Genomic DNA, 13,204 nt, shown 5'->3' on the forward strand with positions numbered 1-13,204 from the left:
TGGAAGGTGTCCCTGCCCATTGCAGGGGGTTGGAACTGGATGAGGTTTAAGGCCCCTTACCAGCACAAACCATTCCATGATTAGTGACAACCTGATCCTTTGCTCAGAAAGACCCAGATGTAAAGATGCTGCTGCTGGAGCTGTGTATCAGGGGCTGCTGCACCCACCCAGCGGGCTGTGAAGGGACGTACTTGGTAGGGAACAGCATCTCTGCTCAGATCACGTGAGCCTTGGGGACACATCCACATTGGCCAGTGGCTAGTGACACTGAGCCAAGCTGTCCCTGCTCCACCTCAGTAGCTCTCCATTGGGAACACCACTTCACTCAGCCCTGTCCCTTCCCATAATGAATCTCACAGAAGCTTCATGCAATCAAGCCCTTGCATTTGCTGGAAGACCGCAAGTGCATCTCATCAGTGCAAATGAGAGAAAGAGGGTGGGATGAAGCAGCATCAGAGGTAGATTACAGCTTAAGCAAACACCCAAGGAAGTGTTGTCTTATTGCTCTCCACATCTGACAAAAACTACTGAAGCTTTATTAAACTTTAGGAGTAACAATAACCCATCACACCACTGCTATCGTTAATCCTTGGTAATTGTTTCTATAATTAAAAGCCACATTGTCTCTTGTCTCTCTAATATGATTTATCAGATTGGGAGCACTCTTGCATGAATGATGCACGGCTAGTGGGAGGGCATCTGCCTCGGGGATGTTTCATCTAAGAGAAATGCCTGGTGCCTGCCTCCAACGTCTGCTGTTCCCTCCCTATCCCTTGTGCGCCTCAGGCTGTTCAACCCTGGGATGAAATCCCCATCCTCAAGACACCCCTTTGCTGCCTGGGCATCAGGAACCAGGTTGTTTTGATCCTTTGTGCAAAGCTCCTGGCCTCTGATCTGCAAGCGAGCTACAGCCAAGAACAAAACTAGCCCATGAGCAAGAACAACAAAAGGAAAGCCACCTACTTCCCTGGAAAGGCAGGAGGGCTGGGTTTGGTGTCAGCAGGTCAGGCTCCTGCCTCTGATGTGAGCTGCATTACAAACTTAAAACAAGGCAGGAGGACCTGCTCTTTGATGGCGATAAACTAGGCGGTCTTTGGAGTCCTCCGTTCTGTTAGAGACCCTGGAGCTGATGAGGGGACTGGCTGGAACATGTAGTAGAAGATGCAATCCAGGATGTTTCCTTAGCTGTACAGAGCTGTTCCGGACATCAAGGTCCCTTGACTGTAGGCTCCTCCTGAGAAAACATTTTGGTGATCAGGCCAGGAGCTGCTAAGGAGGCTGGAAGAGTCATTGAGGTCCCAGAAGACTGCTCACCTCCTCCATGCTCTGCAAGAACATCAGCCTGGGGCAGGTACCTGCAGCCCCTGGCAGCAGCAAGGGGGGGCACAACCAGGATGAGACAAAGCGGAGCAGAAAGTCCACTGGGAACACATCAAGAGGACAAGTCATCCACTGTGGACACAGAAGCACCCACAGCTACTGATGACGTCCCTGGGGAGAAGGGGAGGTCAGAGCAAGGAGGGGATGGTGGTGGTCTATGCTCTGACCCTGCTGGCACCCAGAACTGAAGCTTCAAGTGCCTCTTCCCATGCAGACAGACCCAGGGCACTCTGGAAAAGAAACTCAATGCAATCCTTGGGTCCCCCCTGAACTCATACCCAGAGCCACCTCTAGAGCACAGGCACCAGGAGATCAGCTCGCTGGCAGACCTCACCCTTCCTTACCTCCATGGGGATGGGATGGGAGCTGTCCTTGGCTCTCATCCTTCCTTGTCACCTCCTGTTTTCCTAAGCCAGTATCTGGCAGCATCTTAAATGAAATACAAATAAATACAGCGAGTTTTGGGGAGTGCATGGATGAAGCTAATTGGACCTGAAAATTACTCTCCTTTCTTGTGTGAGTCACACACCTAATGTATGTGCATATTAATGCCCGCAGCACACTCTCCTTCCCAGCTTTGTTTTCAGGAGCTTTCACTGGGGATTTAGCTAGAAAGACGCAAAGCAGGGCTGCAGCAGGAGAGGTGCAGCTCATTTCCCAGCTCAGCTGAACACAGCCATTAGGAGGGGGAGGCCTGGCCTACTAGATCTCATGATTTTTCCATCACTTTACTCACTGTGACATGCAACAAGAGTCCAGGCCTCAGTTCTCCATCTCCCAGCTGGTTGTCAGCCCAATTGTGGCATCTGGTAAAGCACCAGTTTCTCCAGCACCACCCAACTGTGACCAGCAGCTTGGCTCCAGCTCAAGAGACTGCAATAAAGGCAGCAGCACAAAAATTGGCTCAAGGCCTTTGGAAAACTTCAACATTCAGACTACAAATGAGCCAAAAATATCTGGCCTGGAAATTGTGCACCTCCTCAGCGCTGGCCAGGAGTGCTCTGTCACTGGGGTGATCAGCTGCTCCCAGTTACACACTTGGATGCAGCCCCCCTCACAACATGAGGTCTGTGTGCCCAGCTCACGGCTTAAACATTGCTTAGCTGGTCTGAGGCATCCTTGGATCCAAATAAGCCACCAGAAGCAGAGGCCAGCCCTCATGAAAAGCGCTTACTGGCAACTACAAAACCCCCAAAGGGCAACTCGAGGCAGCCTGGCTGAGTTTTGCTGAGCACATCCCTAAGCAAAGCAGAGCACACCACCAGCCCTGCCTCCAAACCACTGTGTCCTCAGAAAAATCACAAATTAATTCCCCAATCACCCAGGACCAGGCACTTTATCCTGCAACGATGATAGCCAGAGCTTTGTGAGGTAATGGCTGGACTTGATGATCTAAAAGGTCTTTTTCCAACCTAGCTGATTTAATGATAAGCAGATATAGGGACAGTTGTTCGTCTCATGACCACGCAGATGCACAGCTCCAACAGCAGCTGTAAAACCCACCGGATTTAGGGCAGCTACAGCACTTCAACCCTGGCTGCCTGCATCGGAGAAGAGAGCCAGATACTCAACACAGGCCATTGGCACTGCCTGGAGCTTGTACTGAGTTCCCCAGGGACACATCAGAAAGTCTCCCTCACTCTTGCTGCTGTCACAGCATGAAGATAAAGCCAGGATTATTGCTGTGAGCTGCTAACAGTTGCAGGCAGGAGTCTCACATGGATGACAGCACCAAGCAGGCATCTGCCTGCACGTCTGAGGGTTTGCATCTCCTGTGGACACAGTAGGAGGCTGAGCAAGATGGGCAGGAGCACCCCAAATTCCCCCTCTGTCTGTGAGGAAGGAGGCTGCTAGGTCATGAGAGCTCCTGATGCTTTTTGGGAACTGCCTGCTTCTCCCAGTGGAAAGGATACTGGTTTTGCTGGGACAGAGGTGGGACCACACCAGGCAGAGCACTGCAGCCCAGCACCTCCAGGGGTTCACAAGCTCATGTTTTGCTGTTCACACAGTGGGGTCCCTTAGACAAGTTGTTGCTGGACTGGAAAAGGCTGGGGATTAGGTTGAGGTGGTGCTCAGTGCCTGCCCCTTGCTGCCGGACTTGTGTGAATAACCAGTTCTAGAGGGTCAGGAGACTGAACAGGAAAGAGAAGCCCAATGAGAAGAGGTGCAGTTTCATGTGTTCCTGAGAGAGGGGAGAAAATTTTGTAACAAAAATTATGACCCATAAAGATAATTTTGCTGGAAATAAACGTTTTAAGTCTGTGGCAGTTGGGTGTGTGCGTATATGAATGCCTCCTGTCATTTTCAAAGTTACACTTCACATTTAACTTCATCATTCCCGGATGCCAGGGCAGAGGCACCACAGCCCAGCACGTTCCCCCTTCACAGCCCCCAGGCTTGCGAGGAACAAGGCAGTCACCCCTAAAGGACAAACAGGACAATTTTCCTTCTGCTCTTTGGAGGAAAGAGCAAAATGCTCCTTCCAGCCCTGGAGCAAGGTTGGAATAGGGTTTCTGACCCTCTCGATTACTAGCTTTGAACAGCTGACAGCAACAGCATTTGTTGGGAAGCTGCTCTGCAGGAAGCAATTGCTGCTCTGCCCATCAGCCCCCTCACCCCTGGCAATTCCATTTCTCCATCCTAATTAGGCTCCATCCAGGGCACAGAGCCAGCAGCCCGAGGAGGAGCAGATGCTAATGAGTGCCAGTCCCAGGGGAGCACCCACCACCCCCTTTCCCTGCCTGTCCTGCACCACCCAGTGCCCATGCTCCCAATGACAGACCCAAGGTAACCTGCCCGGGGCTCCTAATTGGATTTGCTCATGCTAATTATGATCATTTTTGCCTCAATTAAGCCATTTGTTTCCCACGCAATGCCCTCGTCATAGATCTAGTGTAGAGCCTTTTGCAGGCTGCTTGGTCCACATGTGCTCTGGGGACCCCAACCTTGGGGGTCACCTTCATTTACCCCTTCAGGCTCCCTTCAGGGCCACACTTGTGTATTCACCCCCCACCGCTGCTTTAACCCCTCAATTTCTCTTCTTCTCCCCATTTCTCTCCTTCTCATCCTCTACTGTCACAGCACCTGGCTTGCTCTTTGGTGCCCCTTGCTCAGGAGATGGGGCTGGCCCTGCTGTCACCTACTAAGCCACAGAGACTAAATTGACCCCAGGGCTATGGGAGGCGCAGACCTCTGCTCAGGGGCACACAGCTCACATGGTTCCCATCACCCCAACCCCTCTGGTCTGCAGGAGGAGGCAGGTTCATGGCTTGGAAAAGCAGTGACTGGATATTTCCAGGGTGTGCAAGAGTGGAGGGGGGAAACCTGCTCCTCACTACAACCCTCCACTACAGCTCAGCGCCTGCTCCTCACCATGGCCACCCCTCTGTCTGGCTCCTGGCACTGAGGAGAAGGGTAAGGGGGGAGCACACAAAAAGCTGGGCTTGGACAGTGCACAGTGTTGTGCCCAATCTCAGCAGAGGCTCAGCTGGGCACATCCCCTCTTGGGCCCTTTCCCAAGGAGGATGACAGGGAGAATTCAGTGCATCTCCCTCTGACCAGAGTTCCATCACCTGCATCACCAAGCTGCTCCTTGCATTGTCCAGCCCCAAACCAAGCTGGGCTGCAATCACCTTGCGTGGCCAATACATGTCCCTGCAGTTCATCTCCCCACATGGGTGGGAAAAAAATGGGGAGGGGAAAAAAAAAAAAAACCAACAAAAACCAACCAAACAAGAAAACCCACCACAATAGACCAGAACAGGGAAGAAGAGGGACAATGGAGAGGAAAGGAAGAGATGCTCAGGAGTCCCTAGCAGATTCTTGCCTTTTGGCAGAAGGACAGATGCTCTCATCCCTCCCCCCAGATGTAAAGAAGGACCAAGTCCTCAAAAAGCGTCAGGTTCTGTAATACCACATCCTGGTGAACACTCTGGCTGCTGTACCACTGAACCACCCAAGTAGCCTTTTAGCCACAAACCTGCATCTCTGGGATGTACAAGCCTTATCATACTGCAACTAGACAAAACCTACGTGCAAGCAGGTATTTCATGCAGCTCACTCACAGCCCTGCAGCATCCACTACCCAGCAGTGGGGACACCCACCAGGCCACCAGCAGCCATTGTCACATTCAGGCACCTTTCACAGCCACCTCTCTCTGGTCTGAGCCTTCACACATGGCCAGCAGCTCCTTCCTCTTCACCCCACCTCCCCAACAATACAAACACGCACCACTTACTTGGGCTGGATGCAGGATGATGACCTTGGGACAAAGCAGCTCTGCAGCTAGTTCTTACTCTACCAAGCCATTTACTTCTCCCATGACTCATCTTGAGGAGGTCTCTTCTTCCTAAATTAGGGCTTAAGGTCTGGGAAGCTTTGGGCATGCCCCTCATTGCAGCCAGGTGTGCACAGAATTCATTTGCAGGTGAGCTCAGAGCACTAGATTTAGTGCTAGTTGCTTCCTCACTGTATTTTAAGGCACAATCACTCTGCAGCCTGCCACCCAGACAATGAACAAAAGCCTCCTCTTTATCTCCATATCCAGTGCTACTAAAGCTCAGGAGCAAGCAGGAAAAGCCTGCATGGATTTCAGAAAAAGCCCTTACCTAGCTATGTGCCACTAAAGGATGTTTTATTAATCTCTGCTTTACAAAGTGCTGGCTGCAGAGAACAAGAGAGCTATCAAACACAAATAAGGAGCAACTGAACTGATGCAGAGCCCAATATAATACCCAGGAGCTGCAATATCAGCTCCTTTATCAATCTTCAGAAAAAAACCTTGCTATTATTCAGCAGTAATGACACCAGTGCTATTGTGGCTGCAGATAATACCAGGTAAGAGGCATACCTGCATTTAAAGAGACACTGCCATGGGGAAGGATGTTGAGCACCTTTACGACTATGTGAGCTTCACGATTAAGGACTGTTCTGTACATCAATGGTGCACAAGTAACTGGTGTAACCTGGGAGAAAAATGCCTCTGCCTAGCCAAAGGCACCTTCCACTGAGGTAGAGGTGCAAGGAGCCAGCACCACTTCTCTGGCCAGACCTATATGGGGAAAGTCAACTTTAGAGTGCCAGGGAAGGGTTTAAGGGCTGCAGTTGGAGGAGATGGGTGTTGACCCAGCCACTTGTTTAGGGTACAAGTATCTCTTCCTTTAAATGGTTCACTGCTGGCCAGAGGAGCCCTTCACACAATCACTGCAGCCCAGCAGGAAGAGCTGCACAGAGCGCAATGTGCCCCAGAGCTGCTGTTAACAGAAGAAACAATCTTTAATTAGAAAGACATTAGCATCTCTGATCACAGCAGGGCCTGGGAGAGAGGACACCTCCATCCTCATTACTGCCCTGCCTTTGAACTCCTGGGGATTTATGTTTTTTAACTCCCACTCTTTCTTGCAGCCCATATGTATTGGGAAATACAAGAACAAAACCTCAGGGCAACTCAACACCTCCTTCCTTTCAGAACTTGGAAGGGTTTAAACTTCCTTAGAGGCTTTGCCCATGGCAGGGGACATGCACAGACATTACTAAGCTGGCAGACAGTGGTGGCTATCCACTGCCATGCTCAGAGCAGAGCTGGCCTGGCCCAGCCAGATTAAACCTGCCCAAAAGCTCAGCTTGTTCAGTACATCCCTGCTGCAGGATGCCACAGTTATTTTTAACACTTAGAGAATCATTAGTGCAAGTTGATACACACACACTCATACAGCTCAAGGCAGTTGTGTGTCAGCCACAGCCTCCAGGCATGCCCCAAGCAACAGCACCAAACATTCCCATTTTTGCACTCACATTTGGAGGAGTTCCTGCTCTTTGCAGCTTCAGATACTGTGACTTGTTCCAGGCAACATATCAAGTGCTGGTGAAGCTCAAGTCACCCCAGGTTGTATTCACGCACTTTCCGATCTGAACCTGACTTTCCAGACAACAAATCACTCTTTGCTCAAGCCTGTAGGCCTCTGTAGGACCCACAGAGGGAGAATACTCTATGGAGAAACACCCAGCCAGAGAGCCTCTAAGTGCTCACTGGGCAGCATGGACTCCTCATGAAATCATTTGCCCCAAGGGTACAGACCTGCTACCCCTGTATTCCTTGGGGATGTCACACATGCAGAGAGAGGTTCTTCTGAGACAACCATTCCATGCCTCTGCAGCCAGCCCAGGGCCATATGGGGACCAGTCAGTGTGGCCATCCATGCTCAGGTACATGGACACCCAGCTCCACTCAGCCTGAGCCTCACCTCCACACCCTGCGCCTCTCTCCTTCCCATCACCCATTTCAGCATTCCTAAATTATCACCCTCCCAGGAGCCACAAAGAGCCTCTCCACAGGAGGAATCAGAAAGAAAGGTCCTGCTGGCAGCTCCATACCCTGGGCTCCTAGCAGCAGTATGTCCATGCCATCTGGCACACAGGCAGAACCTGCCAGCTCCAGACACTGACAGCCAATTGCATCCCAATTAGCATGAAAAATAAGGTAATTTTATTATAAAGTTCAAAAAAAATATCAACATAACATTTAACAATCTTACTTAAGGACACAGCTGCCCCAGAGAACCAGGCACTTCCAGCCAGAGCAGAAGTCCAGGTCCATGGATCAGTTTTCCTGCTTACCCTGGAAAACACAACAGATTTCACCCATCACACTGGCAAGTCACCACTGACAGAGTACAAATCAACCCACTGAATAAATCTCCTCACCCTCCATTTCCCTGCAAGCCAGGCAGCTGAGCACCATCTTCATAGGAGTTAGGAGGGTATCCAGATGGGTCTTGAGCAGTAAAGGACCCCCTGTGAAGTTACTAATGATGAAGATTCTCCCACAGATCCTCCCCATTTTAAACTGCAAGATGTCGTCTGTGCCAGTGAGTCATGAAAGGCTCATGGTGACCTGCTGGTAGTAGCTGCAGTTCAGAACTGGCCACCCTGGGTCCCAGCACAAGATGCTCAACTAGCATTTGGCAATCCTGCCACACAGGGGTGGGTGAAGATGCCCGCAGCATTGCACACACCCAGCACCATCTCGACAATATATGGGGATTCTCTTCTACAACCCTTTCCTACCTCACTTGGCAGCAAAGGGAACAGAGAACTATTTTACAAAGGCTCAGAGCCTAGGGACATCCTTCCAGGCTGAAACATTTCTGAGCTCATGTCCTCCCCTGCTGCACACTAGAAGATGATGGGTGGGATTATGGCTCAGCACAGAGGAATCCTTACCCCATACTGTGACAAACTGCTGCTGTCATCACAGTCTGCATCAGCTTCCTGCCCACTGCCATCCCCACTGCTCACATCTGCTTGTGGCTTCTGGGTATCACCATCACCGCTGTCAACATTTGGAGCATCTTCCTCACTGCTCGACACAGCTGGAGCCTCTGGTCTCTGCTCTGTGTTTGCAGCCAGCAGCTCTGGAGTATCATTAACCTCAGCAGGTTTTATGTCCTCCACCTGCAGAAACAGGGGCATGCTCATGCTGAAGCTCTGCAGAAGGGCAGCACAAAACTCATGAAATTCAGATTAGTCTGAGTAACCCCAGACACCTTCTCCTTCTGCAGCCAAGGGAGCAAGGACTGAAGTACATCCTTAAAGCCCAGTATTAGAATCTACAGACATGGAGTGGGCACACTCACCTGGAGATCCAACGACTCCTTCAGCATAACAATCCCATCCTGCTCTTCAAGCTCCAGGTCTGCCTCAGTGTCATTCTGGGACTCATACTCCTCACTATCTGTTTCTATATCTGAGGGCTGGGGAGGAAAGAAATAGCCTGAGGAAGGACACACTGGCCCCATTCCAAATAGTGCTGGGACCCACAGCCAAATAGCCAAGGGTGACAGAGACGCTGCTTTGCAGGGACATAAACCGAAGGTCTATGGGAGGAGTGGGGCACCCACACCTTTCACACACCGATGATGTTCCAGTGTTCTTTGGACACCTACAGCCCTCAAAGGATGTACAGTAAAGGAAACCTTTTTAGAGCTCCCTGCACAGGATCCCCTGCAGACCTCTGCAGCAACACTCCCAGTCTACGAGGAACTAAACACAATCATCTCCAAATTGTTCAGCCCCTGAGGAACAAACCTGCTCAGCAGCCAGAAACTCTTACCTTGTATGTGAGATCTTCAGAGTCATCTTCTAACAAGTCCCTTTCCAGTTCCACCAACAAGGACTCCTCCTCCTCCTGATCTATGTCATCCCACTTCCTCTTGTTTGGTTTGTTAGACGAGTTGATCAGGCCTTCTTGGATCTCTGCAGGGATTCATAGGTGGCACAGTCATAACATACATAGAGAACAAACATACATCTGCATGCTTCCCAGCTTTCTACCCAGCACAGATGCCCCAGCCCTAGTGGGCTTTCACAGCACACGTGGTGCTCTGTGCTTCTTAACTGCAAAGCCTTCAGGTGCTCCAGGAGGTCACAGCTCTTACCGTTGAGCACATTGCTCTGGCTCCAGTTTGCTGGCTGGTAGCCCAGGATGTTCTGGATCCTGGCGGGGATGACAGAGAGGACAAAGCACGTTAGTCTCCCCCCGTGCTTCTTGGCAAGTCGTCTGGGCCTGGGAGACTGCATAGGGTAGACTTTGCCGATAATGGTCTCCATAGGGACCACAAATCCAAACCAGGCTGATGCTTTCCGAAGGATCTTCAGCTGCAAACAAGAGGTACATTAAGTCATGAGACCTTACAGCTATTTGAAGTCCTGAGTAAAACTCTTAAACCCTGCTTTGCCCAAGTGTGGAACCAAGCCAGGACCAGCTTCAGCCAAGTAAAACAGGATCAGTTAGATTATACCTTGTCTCCTCAAAGACCTCCCACCTCTCCTGGCCCAGAGAAAGAGAGAAATGTGAATTCTGCAACAATCATTAGCAGAAGGGGAGCAAGGCAAGACCAAACCAGGCAGAGGGCAAAAGCTGGGATGGGGGGGAAAGCAGAGGACAAGCACACACTGATCACAGGAAAAGATTGAAAGAAGAGAAAATATCTAGCAGAGAGACCAAAGGAATTGCCAGTCTCAAAGTTTTATCGCCCCTCGGCCCCAAACTCCTCCAGCAGGAGGAGCATCACCCACCAGGTACTTGACAGAACTCAGCTGAAGGATGTGGTGCAGGAACCTGCTGGAGAAGGAGCGAGGCTCACTGCAGGCAACTGGCCTCCCCTAAACAGAGAGAGAGAAAGGTCAGGCATACTCCACACCAGCTCTGGCAGGGGACCCAGCAGAAACAACCCCTTTAGTGCCTGGAGGATCTCTACCTGCTCTAGGCTGGTACATGGCCTTACTTGCTGATCCATGAAGCCCAAGAGTCTAGACTAGACAAGGAACCTGGGTTAGCCCAGGTTGTAGCCCTCAAGCTATTTGTAGCTACTGGCCCAGCTGCTTCTCATTGCACTGATGAGCTGCCAGCCTCCCTAATCAGTGGGGCAGTTCCACACACTCTTGTAGGGGTTCCTCTGCTATGAGCACTGGTCCTGGTGCCTGGGTGATGGCCCTCAATTAGGGGTTTATTGTCACTCAATTTGGGGTGCCTGTCTCCTCTTGGGGATTGTAGCTTGGCAAGACTCTGATTTGGGATCTCTCCTCTCATTCTGTGCTGATGCAAATAGCTGAAGGCAGAGGGTGACGAGATGCCAGAAATCCTGCCCTCTGAGTCCCCCAGTGATGGGAGAAGGTGGATCCAGGTCCCCCAGCATCCCTCCTGGTCTGTGCCCTCCCCTTGCTCCCACACTGGGGGGAAGCTAGGGCTGGGATTTGTTTTAGTCAATAAAGATGAAAGGAAGCCTGGTTCTTTGAAGGCACAGCCTGATCTATTTGCCAGCAGTTCTCCGTGCACATCAACACGCACACCACCCTTTGTAGAACAGGCTTAGCTGAGCCCCTAGAAGCGCCTTCCAGAAGCTACTTCACAGCAGATCCTCTCAGCCCCTGCTCTGGGCACTCTTATGAGGTTTTAACTTTGTGCAGACCATGCACCCAAAAGCTGTGCTGGGCATCATGTGGACAATGGATCTGCTGATCCCTGTGTGGAGCTCAGGGTCGATCCGTCCCCTTGCTCGGCACTGTGACATGCAGACAGGCTGGGATTATGCCTCTGACCAATTCAGACCTCGATTAGGAGAGATTTTCAGCTGTTGTTTCTTCCAAGCAAGTGGTTTTGGTGTGGGAAAGGCATCGAATGTTTGGGTGTCACTTTACCCCGTTGCAAGGTAACAGACACCCCACTGCAGACTCCCTGGCCTGGGGAGCAGGTACAGCACAAGGGCATTGCCCTTGGCATGAAGGGCAGTGTTGGGATAACTGGGCACCCACCTCCCTGCTCGATCCAGCTGAACAGGGCATTGTGGCAGAGGTGACCCTGCAGAGATGGGGACCTGTATCCAGCATCTGCAGATCTTGCTGGTAGCCCTGCCACTGGCCACACATTTCAGGGCCAGACATGAGCCCCTCTGGAGGTGGGATGTTTGCATGTGTCAGTGTCCCTTTCCCAGCCTGTCCATTGCAGGCAGGACCTTTGCTTTCAGGACACAGCAGCTTTCCTGAAATAGTTACTCCACAGGGTACATTTGCCAACCGCTCTTAACCAGCTGTGATAAAGCCAGTTCCACTTTATTGACTGTGCTCTCATAAATTGCTTTATGCTTTTATTGAGAAGCAGAACGTGCAATGCCAGAATTGAAGCGTTCATGGTCAGCAATCTTCTGGGGCTCATGAAGCAGAGCCTTCTGGGTCAGCAGCGTTGGGCTGCTGTCACGTTCACTCTCACAGCTCTTAATTCGCAATGAGGATCAATCCCCAAGAGGTGGAACTGAGAGGGCTGGTCCCAGTCCAGGCAGGCAGCTGGAGTGCAGCCAGTGAAGGAGGGGGTCAGTGAGGTCCCTGCAATGAGACCACATGGAGCATGCAGCAATCAGGTTTCGCATCAGGGCCATTAAACAGGGAGTTTATTAACTCAGTTTGATTCCCATCCCCGCCGGGCTGGATGTGTGGCCTGTGCCATGTCCTGCTCCGGTGTGGGGGCTTGGTTTCCCCCAGCTCTTCAGTCTAGTTCAACCATAAGCTCTTTGCTGGAACTGCCACTCACGAGGGGGCTTTGCTCAGTGTGTCTGAACACCTCTCAGCAACAAGGGTGAGCAAGAAGCAAGACAAGGGGCCCCAGAGTCCCTGCTCTCCTCCAGTGATGCTGCATGAAAGCACCGGTACCCAGAGGACTTCAGCGTTGGCGTGAAAGGGGGGTGGGAGCTTTTTATAGTGCAAATTCCAGACTTCTCCAGGCATAAACGTGCCCTCCTGCAGAGCTCATGGCATGGATATTCACAACTCTTTCTCCAGCACAGGAGGATGTGGCAGCCAGAGCTTCTAGAAAGGGAGCTGGGATCTGTTTCTTATGTGACAGAAAATCAGCCCAACAGTTATTACAGGGAGTGCTGGCACTAAGGAGTGAGTCAGGGACTAAGGCTTCTGACAAGTTAAATTGATCTCCAGCTCCTGAGGGCATCATCTCTGTTCAGCACTTAGGGCTGAGAGGGCAGATTGAATTACCAGAGATTAATAAATGAGCAGTTATCAGTTACTTGACTTGTGATATCTGAACATGCGCATGGTCCAAGCTGACAGGCAAATGTGCATTAAGACATACTTCTGTAAATCTCCCTTCTTTCTCTTTTGATGCTTAAGATACTACATGGCTCTGTCTAACAGCCTCATCGTCTTCCAAGGAACGCATGAGGACAAATCCTCAATGGCAGCTGACTGAAATGGTGAGTCTGCTGTGTTTAGCAATTAAACCTGCAGGTTGGGAGCTAGAACTCTTGGGTTTTATTC

General features: G+C 51.0%; 2 protein-coding genes across 3 annotated transcripts in view; both read right to left on the bottom strand.

The window, feature by feature from the left end:
• The window catches only part of LINGO3 (leucine rich repeat and Ig domain containing 3), a 39,046-nt gene extending 33,207 nt beyond the window's left edge, over positions 1–5,839 (bottom strand). For both annotated transcript variants that reach the window (XM_030509231.1, XM_030509230.1), the window contains exon 1: positions 5,619–5,839. The gene's annotated coding sequence lies outside the window, so the exon portion shown is untranslated. The remainder of the gene's footprint in view (positions 1–5,618) is intronic.
• A 710-nt stretch (positions 5,840–6,549) lies between these two features.
• LOC115618319 lies at positions 6,550–10,677 on the bottom strand. Its single transcript, XM_030509758.1, has 7 exons — positions 10,666–10,677; positions 10,457–10,543; positions 9,817–10,036; positions 9,492–9,634; positions 9,016–9,132; positions 8,603–8,833; positions 6,550–6,633 (listed from the first exon to the last, which is right to left on the bottom strand). Exons 1-7 carry the CDS (start codon positions 10,675–10,677, stop codon positions 6,550–6,552), a joined length of 894 nt encoding a protein of 297 aa, XP_030365618.1.
• Positions 10,678–13,204: the final 2,527 nt, after the last annotated feature.

Source organism: Strigops habroptila, chromosome 20 (assembly GCF_004027225.2).
Source record: "Strigops habroptila isolate Jane chromosome 20, bStrHab1.2.pri, whole genome shotgun sequence".
Lineage (NCBI taxonomy): Eukaryota > Metazoa > Chordata > Aves > Psittaciformes > Psittacidae > Strigops > Strigops habroptila.

Coding starts and splice junctions, on each gene's coding strand:
- LOC115618319 (XM_030509758.1), bottom strand. Junction 10,037..10,456: donor TGAGTTCTGTCAAGTACCTG/GTGGGTGATGCT, acceptor TCTTGTTTGCAG/CTGAAGATCCTTCGGAAAGC. Junction 8,834..9,015: donor AGGAGTCGTTGGATCTCCAG/GTGAGTGTGCCC, acceptor CTGTTTCTGCAG/GTGGAGGACATAAAACCTGC.